The sequence below is a fragment of the Podarcis liolepis genome (genome assembly GCF_965112155.1).
Source record: "Podarcis liolepis genome assembly, chromosome: 5".
In the NCBI taxonomy this organism is placed as follows: Eukaryota; Metazoa; Chordata; class Lepidosauria; order Squamata; family Lacertidae; genus Podarcis; species Podarcis liolepis.
The window spans coordinates 17,439,656-17,457,173 of NC_139556.1; the positions used below are offsets into that span (position 1 = coordinate 17,439,656).

Sequence of the window (17,518 nt, forward strand, 5' to 3'; positions counted from 1 at the left end):
CATTTGCAGAAGCTCAGTTTGAAGTGTCAGAATAGCCCCTTCCATTTAGGGAAAGAGAAAATTGAGCTAGTTGAAGTAGCAGGGGGTGCAGAGCAGGTTATGTGGCCACCTATTGTGTGAAAAGCCTAGTATGTTTTTTTGGCACATGCACAGAAGAGGTAAAATAGCCATGGGCCCCTTTTAGCCATTGTGGGGGTCCAGGGCGATCTCTGCCATGTAGTGTTGAAGCAGCTGCTTTGTTTCCTTGTACGTTCATAGCTGGCTGTTGGGGAGGTGTGTGGTACAACCGGACACTAGTCACAGAGAAATAAAGTAAGTACATTTATTGACTCCAAATGCTACGTCTAACCTTTATTTAGACATTGTGCTCAGCTGCAAGAGCCAAGAATTTATCCTTATCATTCAATGTGAATGACATACATGAATCCAGTGCAGGAAGCACAGCACTTGCTTCTCTCTTCAGCCACAGGGTTTTAGGTTTGTTGGTTCCATTTTTGATAGCACAACATTTCCCTCTGCATGGTGACACATTGGATGAAATATTATATAATCCATATTATATATTTACAAACAATGGTAAACTGACAAGTAAAAATACACAATAACTAAGGCTCCATGTATAAGCTTGGCTGAAATCACGTTCCCCCTCTTGGAGTGGGCACGCTGAGTTACCCGAGGGCTCTTCCTGCCCCAGTCAGCTGCTATATATATATCCCTCAGTGAGCCTGGCACTTGTTGCGAGCAGCTGCTGGACCACTCTACATAAGGCATGTTAGGAGGGATGGGCAGGACTGCTGTAGCTCTCCACTCACATAGTGGTTGTAATGAGGAAATGCTGAGATTAAAGAGTTGGCTGGAGACCCACGACCTGCAGAATTTGAGGCAAAATGAGTGATTTGAACTGACAACACAGATTTGTAGTCCATCTCATTCAGCCTTGTTAAGATGAAAACGGATAGCCTATTTGAGATTGCTGAATCCCCTTTTCCACCCCAGCTGAAAGTTAAGACTGTTCTGATTAGTTACAAGTGAACACTGTTTCTTTATAGTTTATGAATGAATGTGGCACCATCTTACCCCCCCCCCCTTTTTACCTGACACGAGGGGGGAAATAGTAATCTCTCTCCCATGAGAACTTAATGCAAGTTTCTGCTGCCTTGTTGACCATTTCCCTGCCCTCCTTCCCTTTCCACTAGAATAGGGTTAATGAAATAACTAAGGCTGCAGTCAGATAAATGAAACTTGCTGTCCATTATTAGCAACATCACCCTAACAACCACATAAGGTACAATATTAAGACATTCACTTGCTAGCATCCTGAGTGTTTTGGACATAAATAGGGAATGTCCCAGTAGCCTACACAGTCTGCATGCTTTTGTTTTTCTGTGGAGTCTACTCTGGGCTTTCTGGCACAGGGGAATTATAGCACAGAAGCATTCCTGTGTCAGCCACCCTAAATTTTTTAGATAGAGGGCCATGACCGCACAGTGTGGCTTGTGCCATTTTGTTCTCTGGGTATCTCTCCAATGTAACAAACCATCAATAGGTGAAAGTGCATGGTCTATAATCAGGCTAGCACACTTCCTGCTCCTGCCTCCAGTTTCCTTTCATAGAGAAGAGATGGCAGCAGTGTGTGTTTTCCCCCAGTGGCTCCCACATCCAGATGTTGGGCAGCACTGACGCCAGCACCCTGGACTTCAGCTCCAGCTAGAATTTTGCAGCTCCTCTCGGAGCCACGTAGGAAGAGGCTGTCCAAACTTGTTCATCAACTTGGATAGTTCAATGTTGTGCTCGCGATAGAAGTCTGCCAGGAACATGCGGGACTGCAACAGTTCCAAAGGGAGAGCAGAGTTAATGAAGGACCGCTCACAACCATCCCTCCCAATTTACATTACTGAGATGAATCCCACTTGGCTACTCACTGAGGAATCCATGTCTGGATATTTTCTTCCTTTACTTTTCCCCAGGCACTTGGTCTTCCCTCCTTCCAGAACTTGACACCAAAATCCTTTTGCTTCATCAAACCTGGAAAAGGATGCCTGCTTTATATACCTGCACACACGGGTTCTGAGCTGGAGCAATCTGAAGGGCTAGGCTAATGGCTTTCCAATATTTTACTTGCTTTCTAGAGGAAAGGGGCTGAAAGCAGTTTCCACAAAAAAGTAAAACAAAGATTAATTTTTATTTGTTGTAATGCCTTTTTCACAAGTGCATGAGCACTCATGTTTCAAAATTTGTCAGAATAGTTTGGTGATCTGGTGCAGACCTAATGCTGGCTCCTTCCAAAAGCATAGGTTCCAAATTGGTAGCCACACTTGATGTGTACCACACTGGTACAACGTTCCTCTTCCCTGGTATTTACCATGGTTTTGTTACAAATGCACCAATGCAAACCAGATTCCCTCAGAACTAGTTTGCAAATGCATTTCTATCCATGGCTTAACAGTTACTGGGTTACAAAAAGTAGCATGATTTGCATTAGTATATGGTGCAGGTTTATAATTGCAGAATCCTAATAATATTCATATGTGAACTGTGGCAAGAGGCCAAGTTAAAGTGTTGTCTTGAACTTTATAGGGGGTCTGATTTATCACCGACATACAGCCAAATCCAACTCTGGTGGCAGGGAGAGGTCAATATCTATGGCTCGGAGCTTTAGGGCTTTGGTGGGTATTTACAGTGCAATCTAAGGCTGTGTGTATGGTGGCAGAGAATACAAATGCCTTATCCAGAGCCCTACTAGACTTGAGCCAGCAGCAGGCAGGCAAGCAAGGGCAAAGGAACATTTTTATTCTGCGTCCTTTCTTTCAGCTTTAAAAATTTTTAGCATGGAAAACATTGGGAGGGAAAAATTTACTCATGCTCAGGAACATGACTAAATACCTCTCTGGTTTGGGAGCCTATTGTGGGACAGGAGGACTTTCAAATCCAAGATGCTTCCTGGGGCAAACCCTTTTTGGCCCTACTGATATCGGAGGAGTTGGCGAGGGAAACCCTGGCATTAGGTCTCTGTCTCTGGTGTCAGAAGGGTAGATTCCCAGGGACTACACTAAGGCTGGGCAATGCCAGGTTTTCAACACTGCAGTGTATCACCAGCCAAACATTGCGATCTGTCGATACGCCACAATGTTGAAATGGAGGAAGGAACACGCTGCATTAGGCCCAGCCAGAGTAAAACTGCCACCACTCTCACTGAGGCGGTTTCACCCTGGTACCTCGGATGACGCAATTTGTTCCCACCTCCCACCTCACAGCCCAAAGCCTCTCTGGCTTGTGAGCAACACATCGGGGCTTGCTCAAGCCAGAGGCTTTCTTTAAACTATTCTGCTGAAGACAGCACGGCCGCCCATGCCTCAGCGGAGCAGTTTAAAGAAGCTGAGGGAGGAACAAGCTGTATTGGCTTGTTGATGCAGCTTGCTCCTCCCTCTGCGGCATGAGGGGCAGAGCGCGATAGCAGCAAATCATGGGTGGGTGAAAACTGCCGCTACTCTTGAGCCCCGCTGGCAGCAGAGAGAGGCTCAGGAGCAGCGTTGGTTTTACCTGCGATATACCGCTTGGTGAAGCTGCCATCGTGCTCTGCCCCTCATACCAGTCCTGGGTGATGCACAGTGGTCTTCAAGGTGGCATACAAGAACGTACAACTCGTAAAGCAAAAATACAGCAGCAGTAAATGGAAATGGAAACACTGCCAGCAGTCCAGATCATAGAGAAGGAAGCTGCTGAAGAAGTATGGGGCCTCAAAACATTTACAATGTATTTACACAAGCAAAAGCAGGCATGCAATCCTTACTTGAGTGCTTGGGTATAGTTGAACAGTGGTGTAACCCCCAGAAACCTTTGGATGTTCTCCATGACAGATGCGGGGCTTTGTCTGAGTTCCTGCCCATCCACAACCAGAACCTGAATTGAAGGAGAAACAATGAAGGTTTCAGAATAAATCTAATCATGTTAAGGCTCCCCACCCCTATCTCAGTTACCTAAGTCACATCCAATTACCAGACAATTCTCCTGCTCTTTTTCTATTCCTGGAAGGGGTGGCATAAGTGAGTGGAATTTCTTTAACATACATTTACTACGATTGCAGCAATCAACATATACCGTATTTTTCGCTCTATAGGACGCACGTTTCCCCCTCCAAAAATGAAGGGGAAATGTGTGTGCGTCCTATGGAGCGAATGCAGGATCCTCGGCTTCGCCGCAAGGCGCCTGACCTGGAAGCCGGAGTCCCTTCTGTTCCTTCTCCCGCTTCGCAGCGACGCGCCTTTCCAGCGAAGCCGGAGGAGGAACAGAAGGGTCTGTGAAGGGTCTGCGAAGGAGAGGCGCTGCGCAGAGGGAGAAGGCGCAGCGCCCCTTGAGCGGCGCGCCTGTCCAGCGAAGCACGAGGAGGAACAGAAGGGTCTCCTCCTGTTCCTTCTCCAGCTTAGCTTGAAGGGGCGCTGCGCAGTTCTCCCTCTCTGCGCAGCGCCCCTTCAGCGACGCGCCTGTCCTGGCTTCTGCTTTAGCCCTGCGCAGCCTCTTCGGGCGGGGGGGCCATCATCCCGCTGCCCTGAAGAGGCTTGGCGCGGTTATCCCAGACGCCAGAACAGCCACACGGTATCCCAGAAGCCAAATCCCTCTTGCTGTTCTGGCTTCTGGGGTTCAGAATAAGTTTTTCTTGTTTTCCGCCTCCCAAAACTAGGTGCGCCCTATGGTCCGGTGCGCCCTATGGAGTGAAAAATACGGTAGATCTTGCATTTTCAGGAATTTGCCTGAAGTCATGAGGGTTAAAAGTGTGTAGCTGATAGAGGTGAATGTGCAAGCCCTGCCCGGCCTTCATGCATTGAATGCAAAGGTCAAAATGAGGCCTTTACACACTTTCCACTGAAATTGCTTTACAAGCCTCCATGGGCTCAGAAATGCTAAAGGCAGGGTCCCCAGTGCTGTGGAGTCTTCCAAGCATGTTCAGTGGAACTTACTTAACACCCACCTTTTAAACCTTCACAAGTGATACACAAATACCTGAGGGGAGCCAGTGTACTGGGGAATACTGCATGCAGAGTTTGTGTATGTGCTCCCGCTTCACTACAGACTTTTAGCCCATATAAATTCAGGCAAGTACCTGGAGCATCCTTGGTGGCTAACATAGAAAGCCAAAAGGCACAGTAGATTGTTTTAGTTTCCTTCCACTATGAATTCTAATGCCTGAAGTTCTACCTTGTAAGTTTTAAACAACTGAGTTGACTCAAATATGCTTTTTATTAAAATCCTGTAATCTCATTTTTGTGAGACCAACACAGCTACAAGATCCAGGTTTACCTGTTGTGCAGGTGAATGCTAAGAAGATACTCATTAAGAGTGAACAAAAGCAAACATATAAAGGTTTATCAAAAGCATATAAAAGTTCCCCTTCAAAATACCACCTGCATTGCACAACAATGGGATTATAAACACACCCAAAGGCTGCTGTACCTGTCCAGAAGGATAATACATCAACCACCTCTCCAGATGAGTGGAATACAATCCAGGATTCAGACAGCGGTTCTGCAGGTTGTGCAACTCCTGAGGGGCTTGGGGCCCAGCAGAAATGATCTGGTAGAAAGTGTAGTTGAGTGCCACAGGGTCGTTGTGAGCACGCTGGTGCTACAAGCAGGTAACCGGTGGGGGGGGGGGAGAGAAGAGACGAGTGAATTAGCAGTGCACTGCTCTTTTTAGTGTACAAGGCAGCATACTACATGCACCATCACATCCCGATGGCCCCACCAGCTGGGTCCTGCACATACTCCTGCTGTGATGCCAGGAGGAGTTCTTAAGGAATTACCTGATACCAGGAGTATGCTCTGTCAGCTGGGTTGATCAGGATGGCAATGATTTTGGCTCGCGGAAGGAGAGCGGCACTCCGCCTGGGTACTACTTCGGTGTCAAAGTAATTGGCACTTTTCTCAAACATGAAATCTGTGCTGGCATTGGAGGGGATGGGAAAGAACTCCATGTACCTGTCATGTGAAGAAAACCGGGAGAGCATGAGAACAAGGCATGCGTAATAATGGTGATGGGCGTGACACAATGGGAACATAGGGGAGAGGCTAGTAGCTCCTAGCATTTTGCCCTGCCACAGGGGAACATGAAGGAAATGATAGTTTCAGACACGAATGAAAGAGAATGAAGACAAGGACAGTATTCTGCTAACACAACTCGCACTCTCAACCCCAGTCCCAGTGATTGGTAGTGTTGCATGGGCATCAGTCTCAATATGACACACGTACGGCATATATCACAGTCGCAGGAGCAAGTTAAGAGGATGAATTCCCTCTGCCCTCCTGCATGCAGTAATCTTATGTAGTTGTTATGTCAATCAGAATAATCAAGTCCTGAACCATCATGGTAGACTCAAACTGAGGCTGAAGCCAGGGTCCGCCTCATGACCAGACAAGCACTGCCCATTATGTTGAAGGCCGTGGCAACTACAGTTTGATTTAACAAAGGCAGCTGTAAGACCAGCCAAATAGGCCACTGTTCACCAATGTTACCATACCATTTACTTCAAATCTGTATTTAAAGGTTGTCTGAACTCAAAAATTAATGCAGGTTAACATACACAACATTAGGAGGCAAAGCAAACCATGCCAACGGCAACTAAGTTGACTGAAACCTGCACAAATCATGATTTTTAATCCCACTGAAAGGTTTCTGATGGTCAGAATGCCTAATCCGACTGAATCAAAATCCCACTGAAGTATGTGGGACAGAGTAAAGGCAAATCAGTGAGCACACGAGTCAGCACACTTACCAGTCAATTCCTTTGTGATAGTTGAGTCCATTAAAGAACTGGATCTCTTCATAGGTGGAGGGGCTTGGAAAGTTGCTGGTAACAGCTGGGTGCATGGATAGGAAGAAATGCACAGCTGTCGTACCTGAAACAAGACAGTGGAAACAAAACTTGTGAGGGATTTGTCTGGGAGCAAAAAGGTCTGAAACATAAGCTGGTACTAGCACGACTGCTACCAACAGCTCTTCATGATACACAGAATTGTTTGCCCTGGGCTAAAGCTGTTGCTCATATTGCTCAACCTGGTAAGGAAAGCCCCAAATATAACCACTACCCTCAGCCACTCTGGCAATTCCCATTTGAGTAGGCAGGGAGCGAGCTTTGCTTCTTTCTGAAGCCAATTGCAATATAATTGATTAAAGTGGAAAGATCTGAAGCGTATGAAGCCACAAACTAGGCCCCAAATGCAAGACCTGTGCTCCTTCATGCTCCCTCCCTTATAGTAGCTTTTAACTGTCTGTCCTTGTTTCTATCTTTTTAAGTAAAGTATGATATAAAAGGTAAAGGGATCCCTGACCATTAGGTCCAGTCGTGACCGACTCTGGGGTTGTGGCGCTCATCTCGCTTTATTAGCCGAGGGAGCCGGCGTACAGCTTCCGGGTCATGTGGCCAGCATGACTAAGCCACTTCTGGCGAACCAGAGCAGCACATGGAAACGCCGTTCACATTCCCGCCGGAGCAGTACCTATTTATCTACTTGCACTTTGACGTGCTTTCGAACTGCTAGGTTGGCAGGAAAAGTATGATATAATCATCTTTTAATTACTAGTTTTTATCCCTTACCAGTTTTAAGTCTTATGTGTTCACTTCGTCCATATGTTTTATCTTATGCTGGTCTGTGACCAAAATAAAGTTTGATACTGAAACATTATCATGCAGCTCAGTTGCATAGGTCAGTAAGAACATCCTTTAAAACCGGACACAATCAAGCCTGTAGAGGGCACCACTATGCCTTTCCTACACTCAAAGGCGTACTCATTTTTGTTCTACATCTTATCTCAGGTCGCCAGTTCTGGAATTTAATATTAATTGGGTGGAACAGGCAACCCTGAGAAATTCAAGATGACAATTTGGGCAATTGACAACTTGGAATTGCTTCCCCACCACCACCTGACATTTCCCAGAAGATCTAAATCAGCTCCCCGCTAAGTTTTAAGGCAGTGACAGAGAACCTGCGTCTCTCGAACTGCTGTTGAACTACAACTCCCATCATGCCTGACTACTGGCTATGCTGCCCAGGACTCATGGGAATTAGAGTCTAAGAACACCTGGAAGACCACAGGTTCCCCCATCATGTTCCAACACAAAAAGAAAAAGACCACGTCACACATATATTAACAGGGCAAAAAAAGACCACGGCGGCCAGTGGATTGTATTACCAGTTTTCTGAGGACCGACGATGAGAAACTTGGGAAGCCGGTCACATGTCTTCTCTTTGGACCAGATGTCTTTATGCCGCTTGTCATCACAAGGGTTCTACATCAATTAAAAAATCATGCATGAGATAATGTGGGGAATAATTACATCAGGCCTGATAAAAGTGCATTCGTGTTTACCCCAGGCACAATCACTCTGGTCTACAGCACATTAAGAGCTTGGCTGGCATATGTCGTAGAGCATATGCTGGCATCAGTGCTCTATTCTGGATGAAATGATGGTCATTTGTTGGCCAAAGGTATTGTGGCAGTCTCCTGAAGGAGTTAATTGGGCAGGAGCATCAGCAAGCCAACAAAGACATGGCCGAGGAAAGAGGGAAAATAAAATCACAACTGCAAGGAGGATTCTAGTCAATCTGTTGAACTATTTAACAGTGCATTTTCACCATAACTGGGGAGGCCTGGAAGTTTAAAAAACTAAAATTCTGACAAAGGTATCCGATTCTGTTCAAAAAACCATACAGCATTTTAGATCCCAGAACCACCACTAGTTCATGCTTTGTGTATTCCCCACTTAAGGTCTTAAGACCCAATAGGAGAAATACAGACTTCTCTCTTCTGTAGCAACCACTCTGCTCAGAAGCCCTTTATTTATATTAAACTTGTATTAAAGCTCTGAGAAAAACTTCAGCTGCAGGCTGGTTGAAGGGAAATTGTCCTGGAATCGCACCTGCCACAGAGGGTTCTTTTCCTGCGAAAATATTTCAAAATACTTTTTCGCCAGCTGGATGGGCGGCAGAGTCTGAAGACGGAGATTGGTCCAGCACTGCACAAATTTGACGAGGCTTTCGAAAGTGTAGAGCCCAAGACGATCGTTTCCATAATTGGACAAGTGGGTCATGAAGATGCTGATCTACAAACAAAGGAGGAAATGGGGGCATTTGTTAGTGTCGAAATATTGATCTCACTTGGAAAATTCTACCTGCTTTCCACTCTTGTTCTGCAGGGGCAGCATTGGCCAATGAGCATCTTACATACTCTCAGCAGTTGCTCTCGGGTGCAAAATGAAAACAACCCATTGCTCCAAATCCATAGTTCCAATGTTGACACTATTCAGGTCCCTTGGGCAGGTTTTCTGGATACTCACCTGTAGCTTGGTTCTTCAATTATTATTATTCATTTGATTCACTTATAACCTGCCTCTCTATAAAAATAAATAAATGAATGCCCAGGTGGCCAACTACAATAAAATCCACAATACAATAATGATGCAATCTATCCAGATGGATTAAAAAGTTTCATTTGAAATCGCTGTCTCCAAAGAGTTGCATTCAGTTGGGCAGCGCTACAAAGCGTCCGCATTTAAAGATTGCATGCAATCTGGGTTCTTGCTTTCCTCAGGAATCCTGCAAATGTCCTTTTACATGCAACACAGTATCACTTCCCAGGGACAATTAATGGTTCAGCAAGCTCCCACAATGGACAAACCAGGTGGGTCTAAACTCAAAGAAGCCTGTCTGAGGACATGACTATTCTTACATTGCTATAAAGGCAGGGACTTTGCTGCAGCCGACATTGGCTCCCACAAAGTCCCTGGGTGCCACCAAACTTAGGGGGTGGGTTGCTCTTTTGAGGCTTGAGACATCTGTTTTGTCATCATTCTTTTTTATTTTTAGCCAGATTGGATTCCAAAAATGACTTTAGTGATACCAGGTGCTCATGATCAGACTCAGTCTCTGCAAACTAATGTGGCTCCTAAGCAGATATGCGGTCGAATGAAGACAAAAGAACCTTCCTTTTAAACACACAACCTCTCACCTGGCCAAAGAAACCAGGTGTCTGCAACAATCTGTGCCTAAGTGACAGTCACCAGATAACAACACCTGTTAACTCTTTAATTAAGAAGTCTGGTGCGGGAAGAACAGATACCTCATCTGTAACGCTTCCCAGAGAAGCTGGCCCCTAGTTAAAAGAACATTTAACAAGTGAGGAAATTGGATAGGGGAGAGGAAGGAGAATTAACAAGGTCATGTATTCAGTTTGATTACAGAGTGACTGATTTTCTGGCAGGCAGGCCTTGTCTGGCATTAACCAGATCAAGTACATCATCATTAGAAGGAGAACCCCAATACGTCCTTCCCCCTGGTCTCCAGTTTTCCCGTCAAATGTGACCATCTTAATACAGAATTCCAAACAAGTTTTGGGAACTAGCAGCAGTAGCCTTCCTGCACTTGGAGGAGGCTGGTGTGACTGTGGGGCATGGTCTGCTGCCAGATGCTTCCTTTCCAGCTCTGACCTTTCAGGGCTGGGGTGATTTTGACACCCAAGAGCACACAGCGCATCAAGAGGCTGACCTGGAGGCTCCATGCAAACCATCAAAAGAAGAGCACCCAACTCGCAATGGCAGTATTTCCATCCAAGTGCTAAATTGCTGACAATTAGCTTCCAGGAGAGAAAGGATTACTAAAACATTATGAGGCTGGAGGGGGAATGCACCAGCTTCTCACGGAGGGGCCTCAGGGATTCTAGTAGCTCTGGCTAAATGCCTTACACCTAGAGGGAGAGATCTCCCAAGTTTGTTGCTTTATCACGTTCACCAACACGTTTGGGAGAGGAGTTGATTTTCTAAATCTCTGGGCTCGGGACAGAAGATTGGTCTTCACATTAACACCGCTGCCTCTCAGAAGTGAGCCTGAGTGATTTCAAGATCTGGATTACTCTAGGCCAGGGAATGGGGAAACTTGGTGGCCTTTGAATTGACTACAACTCACATGAGCCCCAGGCAGCATGTTCAATGGTCAAGGATGACGGAACCTATAATCCAACACCTGAAACGGTTTTAAAGGACTCCCTAGGGTGACCAATCCACAACCACTGGTCTTGGGGCCTCTTGGCAATGCTGTATTTTTATTCACGCACAAACTGCTGAGCTCATTAGCACCTAGTGCCATATGGGGGAAAAAATATGGGCCCAGATTCAATGATCTCTGATCGCCAGCAAGAGCTGTTGCATTAGCGTAAGGGCAAGAATAATGGTTGCACAACATGAAATCTCAACACTATAGTTGTGCTAGCAGAAGTTTGTTGGGCGACCAGTTGTGCAACATGGAGTATTGTATCTGTTGTGCCACCAGCTACAAGAACTATGCTGGCTCTGTGCCCTTCTCTTGTGCATGTCATCGCTAAGGGACTTTAAATTCAGTGTAAGTTAAATTCCCCTCTTCTTGTCTCTAACCCTAGCTACATAATCATGCACCATTCCACAGAGACAGGAATTTTGGATGAAGAAGCTTTGGCAAACAACTTAGGCTCCTTGGAATCGGAGCCATTCAGCTGAATTGCAGCCGCTATCCAGACTAGCCTTGTTAACTACTTTTGAATGGTGTTTGGCATATAAGCAGTATATTAATTAATTAAATAATAACGACAAATCATTCTTTCTCTCTTAATATATAGAGTTTGAACCAAGCTTGTTTCGACTGTCTAAAAGCCACGATGTAACTACTGTGGTCCCACCAGTGCTCCCGTTCCATACCTTCCCAAACTAGTGACTTAGAGTGGCAACTGTTGTCTACCTATCATCTGACAACGACACCCGACAACCATTCAGACTAATTACCAACAGGCAAGTCTGATCTTATTCCCCAAGATTCTGCCCCCACCTCATCTAAGCAGCCACGACTATTCCTTATAACTGAACTCAATTATTTCCCCTGGAGATGTTAAAAAACCCAAGTGTGAAAGGGTAGCAATCAGAAATTAAAACAGCGAGCTGAAAATACAATACGCTTGGTGCAGAAGGAACTGGAGGGGTCAAGTGGGAGGTGTGCAACTCTATAGCTTCAGGGAAATGCAAGCAAAGATATGCAGTGACTGCCTTTTCTGGGAGCAGAAAGCTGCATTCATTTGCTGACATCATGGTTTGCTGGCTAGTCAGGCGATCAAACATCCTGTGTTTATACTGCAGAGTTAAACATACATACGCACACACACTCCAACTCTTGCACTTCTGCATATACTCACAGGGATTCAAACATCTGTTATGGATCAGTGAGGAGAGGCTGTTTGGCGCTCTTTATTTTAGGTGGGACATCTTTATCAGTTAAAGAGGAAGGAGTGAGAGTTTAAAGTCAACTGGCAAGCAAAGCAATTGGTTCACGGACCAGATTGATGATGAAAGGAGAGAGCAAACCAAGGCCGACAACTAGGGAGTAGGATGACTTGAGGAGACACAGGACATGCTTTTCGGTATTTGGTGAAAAGTAAATTGCTCACTGACTTGTTTTTACAGAAACATCAGGCTGGGAGGAGGTATTGGAGACTAATACATTCTGTCCTCTTGCCGAGTGTAGTTAGCTGGGAACATCAGCAATCCTCTTTCAGCGATGACATTATAGAATCATAAAATTGTGTGGTTGGATGGGACCGTGAGAGTCATCTAGTCTAACCTACTGCAACGCAGGAATCTCATCTAAAACATCCTGCCAAGCCACAGAGTGCTCAGCACTCTGGAAAAATTGAATCAGAAAGTTTTCTTTAAAATGTTCTGGGAAGTTTTCTACATTGATCGGGATCTGATACAGCAAGTTTATTTCACCCCCCCCCCAAATGTACCCTGTGTTAATTTTACATGCTGTAAAGTATTTGAGATGAAACATTCATCTAGAAAAGAATCAATATGAAAACCACAATGTGGTTTGAGTGTTATATTTAAACAAATACAAAGCTTAACTTAGAAATAATCGTTATTGGAATATTTGCCACTATTCTAAGACATGTCAATTTGATACCCAATTTGAACTTCCCTGACATTTGAGTGGGAGATAAAAGCACTGAAAACTGCTAGTATGCTAATTTCAGCATACCCAAAGAGCCGTGCATTAGAATAAAGATCTTTCCCATATATGTATGCAGTGCCCACATCTGAAATACGAAAGGAGGGAAAGTGTGGGATAACCAACATGCTTAAGTCTAATTAATGCATAATGAATGGATACAATTGCAGTTGACATGGGGAAGTATCCAGTTCATGCACCAGAGGTGGTTTTAGGGTAGCATGACTGGCACTGAGCTGCAGGGGGCACCACAACCACGATGGAGAACAGAGCGCGACAGGCAGAGGGTGCCAAATTTTAGCGCTGCACAGGGCGCTGCTGAAATTTGAGACACCCAAGTCTGCCACTCAGTCACTGCATGGGGGGCATGGAGGAATCATGCCTGCTGGCCTCATCTCTAATCTCTAGGCACCTGCTGCGCCCTCCCTGCCTTCACCATTAACCCCTGTGCACATAGAGCAGAAGGTTCAGACCAGTTTCTCGCAGACAGATCTAAAGACTGAACACTTGGAGGGCAGGGACAAAACAAGCGACTGCAACCCTGTTTCCCCTCCAGGCTTTGAGTCTATGAATGTAGGCTGCCCCTGAGAAGAAGGTTTATCCCTAGGAAGAACCTCTGTCCTCCCTGAAGCATTTTCAGGAGGTTCCTGGGTGGCAAAACTGTTCGGCCATTTTTTCTCACAAATGCTTCCCTTCACTTTTTTGCCCAACTTTTGCCAAATAAACAGGCCTCATCAGTTTTCTTTTTCTGTGCTCTTAAGAAAAAAATAAAAACCTGACCACCACTGACGTAGGGTAGAAAAAAACAAAATTCATTGTTGGCGAGACAGCCTGGTGAGAATTAGGCCTCAGGACTGCTGCCTGTGTTTAGCATCTGTGCAGACTGTATTTCCAACTACTTTCCCCCATCCTTCACCACATAAAGCACACAGGTAATCACAAACACTGTCCCCCCCCCCCCAATGCTGCAGTACTTACAGGGTTCAGGAGCACTGTCAGAAAGAGTTCACCACCGCGAATGCTTTTGTCCAGTTCCTTGGAGCCACCAGGATACTCATTATAAAATATGGTGTGAGTGAAAAGACCACAAGTCTGTCGAGGCAACACCTGGGAGAGCCAGAGGGAGAGGGAAAATTAGCGATGGCCATGGATTATCCCTGTGAATTTTAACATGCAGCCAACAGTGGGAACGTGCAGCCAAAGGTGAAGGCAATTCTACTGGGGTTAGATGGTGTCAACATCATATTTGCTTTTCTGCTACTATTCCTAACTGCCATTTTCAGTCCCACTCCAAAAAGAAAGAAAGAAAAAACATACCACTTGGTGTTCTGCGGCTACTCAGCATATTTAGTCCTCGTGAGGCTGTTCTGAGGTTTCCTTCCCCACAAGAAATTTTCCTAAACCTTTTCTTGCATTTCCGCAAACCTCGTGGTTCTCCTAAGCATGCTGAAAGCACCATCCATGCACAAGAGGCAACTCTTTTGGCTACGTGAGGACTGGCGCTCAAGGGAACTGAGTTCTTTATTAATATATAATGTAAAGTTAAAGGGGGGAATCAATCCAGCCTCTTCTGCTCAGCTGCCCAATAGTGACACAACTGTTGGAGCAGTTACATGGCTCCACTTGGAAGTTCTTCTGTCTCGAATCCTACATACTGGGAATTCTACACTGGTCTGAGTGATTGCTACAAAGAAGTGACTGATTTTTGAAGGGCAAGTCTATCAGTGGCTACTAACCACAGTGGCTATGTTCTGTCTCCATTGTTGGAGGCAGTGGCGTAGCGTGGGTTGTCAGCACCCGGGGCAAGGCAAGTAATTTGCGCCCCCTAACCCATGGATTTGCGCCCCCTAACCCTAACCCCCAGATGTTGCGCCTGGTGCGGCCGGCCCCCCCTGCACCCCCCACGCTATGCCACTGGTTGGAGGCAATATGCCTCAGGATTCCAGCTGATGAGGATCACAAGTGGAGAGTACTGTTGTATTGATGCCCTGCTTGCAAGCCTCCTAGAGGCATCGTTGGTCACTGTGAGAACAGGACTCTGGAGTGCATGGACCTTGGCAAAATCCAGCGGGACTCTTTCTTGTGCTCCCTTTGCTTTTGTGTTTGAGAGTTTCAGGGAAGATGAGCATTCAAAATGCAGGGGTGAGTACCCAATAAACTAGTGGCCATGTTTCTCCTCCAGATAATCAATAGGGGCTTCATTGTCTCACCATGATTCCATTATGGATGAAGCCCCGCCGGTACCGGGCAGGCCGAAGGTGCGGATATTCCTCTGTGCTGGTCACCTGGATGCCCCAGACAGCTTTCCATGCCTCATAGAGCTGTGCATGGACAGGGTAAACTCCTGAGTGGTGGGGGGCTACTGCATAGCCCAGGTCTGTGGGGATCCCATGCTCCTGGAAGAAGAACACAAATGGTAAGAACCCTCTATTCCCTGTACTGCTAGCAGTTTGCTGAATGGAAGGAAGGCAGAAATCTCAAAACGAAAAGTAAGTGAGTTAGTAAATCGGAACTTGGGTCCGGAGTATATGGCATAACACATTTATACTAGGTTTGTAAACAGTCAATTGCCTGTGAAGAGTAAAACATTGCCTCTAGGCAACAAGGCATGGATAAAATGAAAGGAAACTTGGCAGAATATTGTTGAGATGGCAATTTTTGGATCAGCGGGGTCAAACTTCTCACGGACTGGAACATCCCCAGTTGAATTTGCTCCTTACCAAAGCAAACTGCTTGTTGAGTTTCATTTGCTCGGCTAGCACAGTGACGTTGTGAAAGAGATGTGGCTGCATGTGACTCCACATGTGCGGGAACCACCAGAACTCCTTCCTATGCTTTAGCAGCATGTCGTCCCCTTCATCTTCCTCATCAGTACCTAGAAAGAAGGGGGAAGGAAGGAAACAAGGAAGGGGTGCTCAACTGTCAGTCATCACAGACACTAAACGGCCAAACCAGAGAGGACAACATTTCATTTGCATGAATGGCTTTTAAAAGGAAACAGCAGGCGCCATGTTCCCATCCACACCAGGGACCTGCTGTGGCATAGCTGGGGGGCATTAACCCTTTGCCCCACACTGTGGTGCTGATCCAAATGAGCCCCCTGCTTCTTAACCTGCTATCTTCCCTGGCATAAAAAGCTCCCCCATTCTCTCCATTGTACTGATAGCACCCAAGAGCTGTCACAACACCACTTGGATCCAGTAGTTCCCCAAATCAAAGAATTCAAATAGGCCCCTACCTTTGTAGAGGTTACATGTCCCTGTAAGCCAAAACCCTGCCAGATATTTATCTATCCTGGACAAAAAAACTGCAGTGAGGCCCAGACGGTTAACAAACCTTCTTTTATCTGATACCAGGATCCTGATCAGACTTTACACAACTGCTGAGTGTGTGGATGGCATCTCACTAATAAATGTACAATACAGGTGAAAAGCACAAAGGCAGCTTACCAGTGTGGTAGAATTTCCCAGAAAATCCCAGGTTGAAAGTAAAATGGGGAACCAAAGTCCTCAACTTGTTCTGAGTGTTCAGTAGAGCCTGAAAAATAAGAAAAGGGGGGGGGGGGAGAGAGAGAAGGAGACAGAAACTTCAAAACAGATTCTTAATCAGATTTTTCAACAAGAAGGGCACTTCCATACAAAGCCTACATGTTGGCAGCAATGCACAAGCAGCCCCAAACATTGGTTTCTTAAAGGCTGAGCCTTGTCTTTGGCAAGCGTGTCCAGGAGAGCACAGCACCCACCACACACCAGCCCTGTCCCTGGCCTTGCTCTCGGGTTCTCTGTTTTTGAGGAGAAGCTAGTGCATAGCTTTCTTCAGATATGGCAAACCCTAAGCTAGATCAACTCATCCACAAAATGTTTAGGTTGGCCAGCTGGACCATAGGCTTCCGCCTCAGTTTTTCAAATGTTGTCTAGGGAACCAGAGTTGAATGTGATGATTAACCTGCTATTGTTATTTACATAGTAACTCATGATTGTCTACCTTTAATCTTCTGCAAAGTCAAAAATAAAGCAGTGGCCAATTTAACTACCAAAGCATATCATCTATGCCTTCTTTATGGCTTTATCATGCAAGTAAAAGTCCCATCTTTCAATAGAGATATGCACCTGTTGCCCATTAATCACTATTTTAATTGTGATTGTCAATTGTCAAAAAATTCCATACAATTCAGAAGTGGTTAACATTGTAAAATTTGGATTGTGGTCATATATGCATCAAATATATTTTCTGTAGCTAAGAAACAGTGCCACAGTTTGCTTTTTATCACGTTCTTCCCCAACACTTTTCCTTACGTAATGTGTTTTTTACTTGGTTATTACTGAGATTCATAAGTCACTCTGGGAGCCTTTTTTGGTAGAAAAGTGGGATTAAAATGAAATGAAACAAATAAGCTGATGGAGCAATTGCCTTCTTCCAGTTGGTTGCTATGCACATTTTGGCAGCTTTAAGTACCCTCACAATAATTTTACACACAGAGTTATTAACCAAGTATTATTTCA

At 45.4% G+C, this 17,518-nt stretch overlaps 1 protein-coding gene across 6 annotated transcripts in view; it reads right to left on the reverse strand.

Annotated features, from left to right (window-relative positions):
- Positions 1–308: 308 nt before the first annotated feature.
- NDST2 (N-deacetylase and N-sulfotransferase 2) overlaps positions 309–17,518 on the reverse strand; it is a 102,973-nt gene continuing 85,763 nt past the window's right edge. For all 6 annotated transcript variants that reach the window (XM_083502506.1, XM_083502504.1, XM_083502503.1 and 3 more), the window contains 12 exons: positions 16,466–16,553; positions 15,737–15,891; positions 15,227–15,412; positions 13,995–14,123; positions 8,912–9,094; positions 8,185–8,281; positions 6,767–6,890; positions 5,798–5,972; positions 5,449–5,619; positions 3,791–3,900; positions 1,923–2,025; positions 309–1,823 (listed from right to left, as the gene is read on the reverse strand). In XM_083502506.1, the coding sequence (XP_083358632.1) occupies positions 1,698–1,823; positions 1,923–2,025; positions 3,791–3,900; positions 5,449–5,619; positions 5,798–5,972; positions 6,767–6,890; positions 8,185–8,281; positions 8,912–9,094; positions 13,995–14,123; positions 15,227–15,412; positions 15,737–15,891; positions 16,466–16,553 (1,647 nt within the window). In that variant the 3' untranslated portion in view covers positions 309–1,697. The remainder of the gene's footprint in view (positions 1,824–1,922; positions 2,026–3,790; positions 3,901–5,448; positions 5,620–5,797; positions 5,973–6,766; positions 6,891–8,184; positions 8,282–8,911; positions 9,095–13,994; positions 14,124–15,226; positions 15,413–15,736; positions 15,892–16,465; positions 16,554–17,518) is intronic.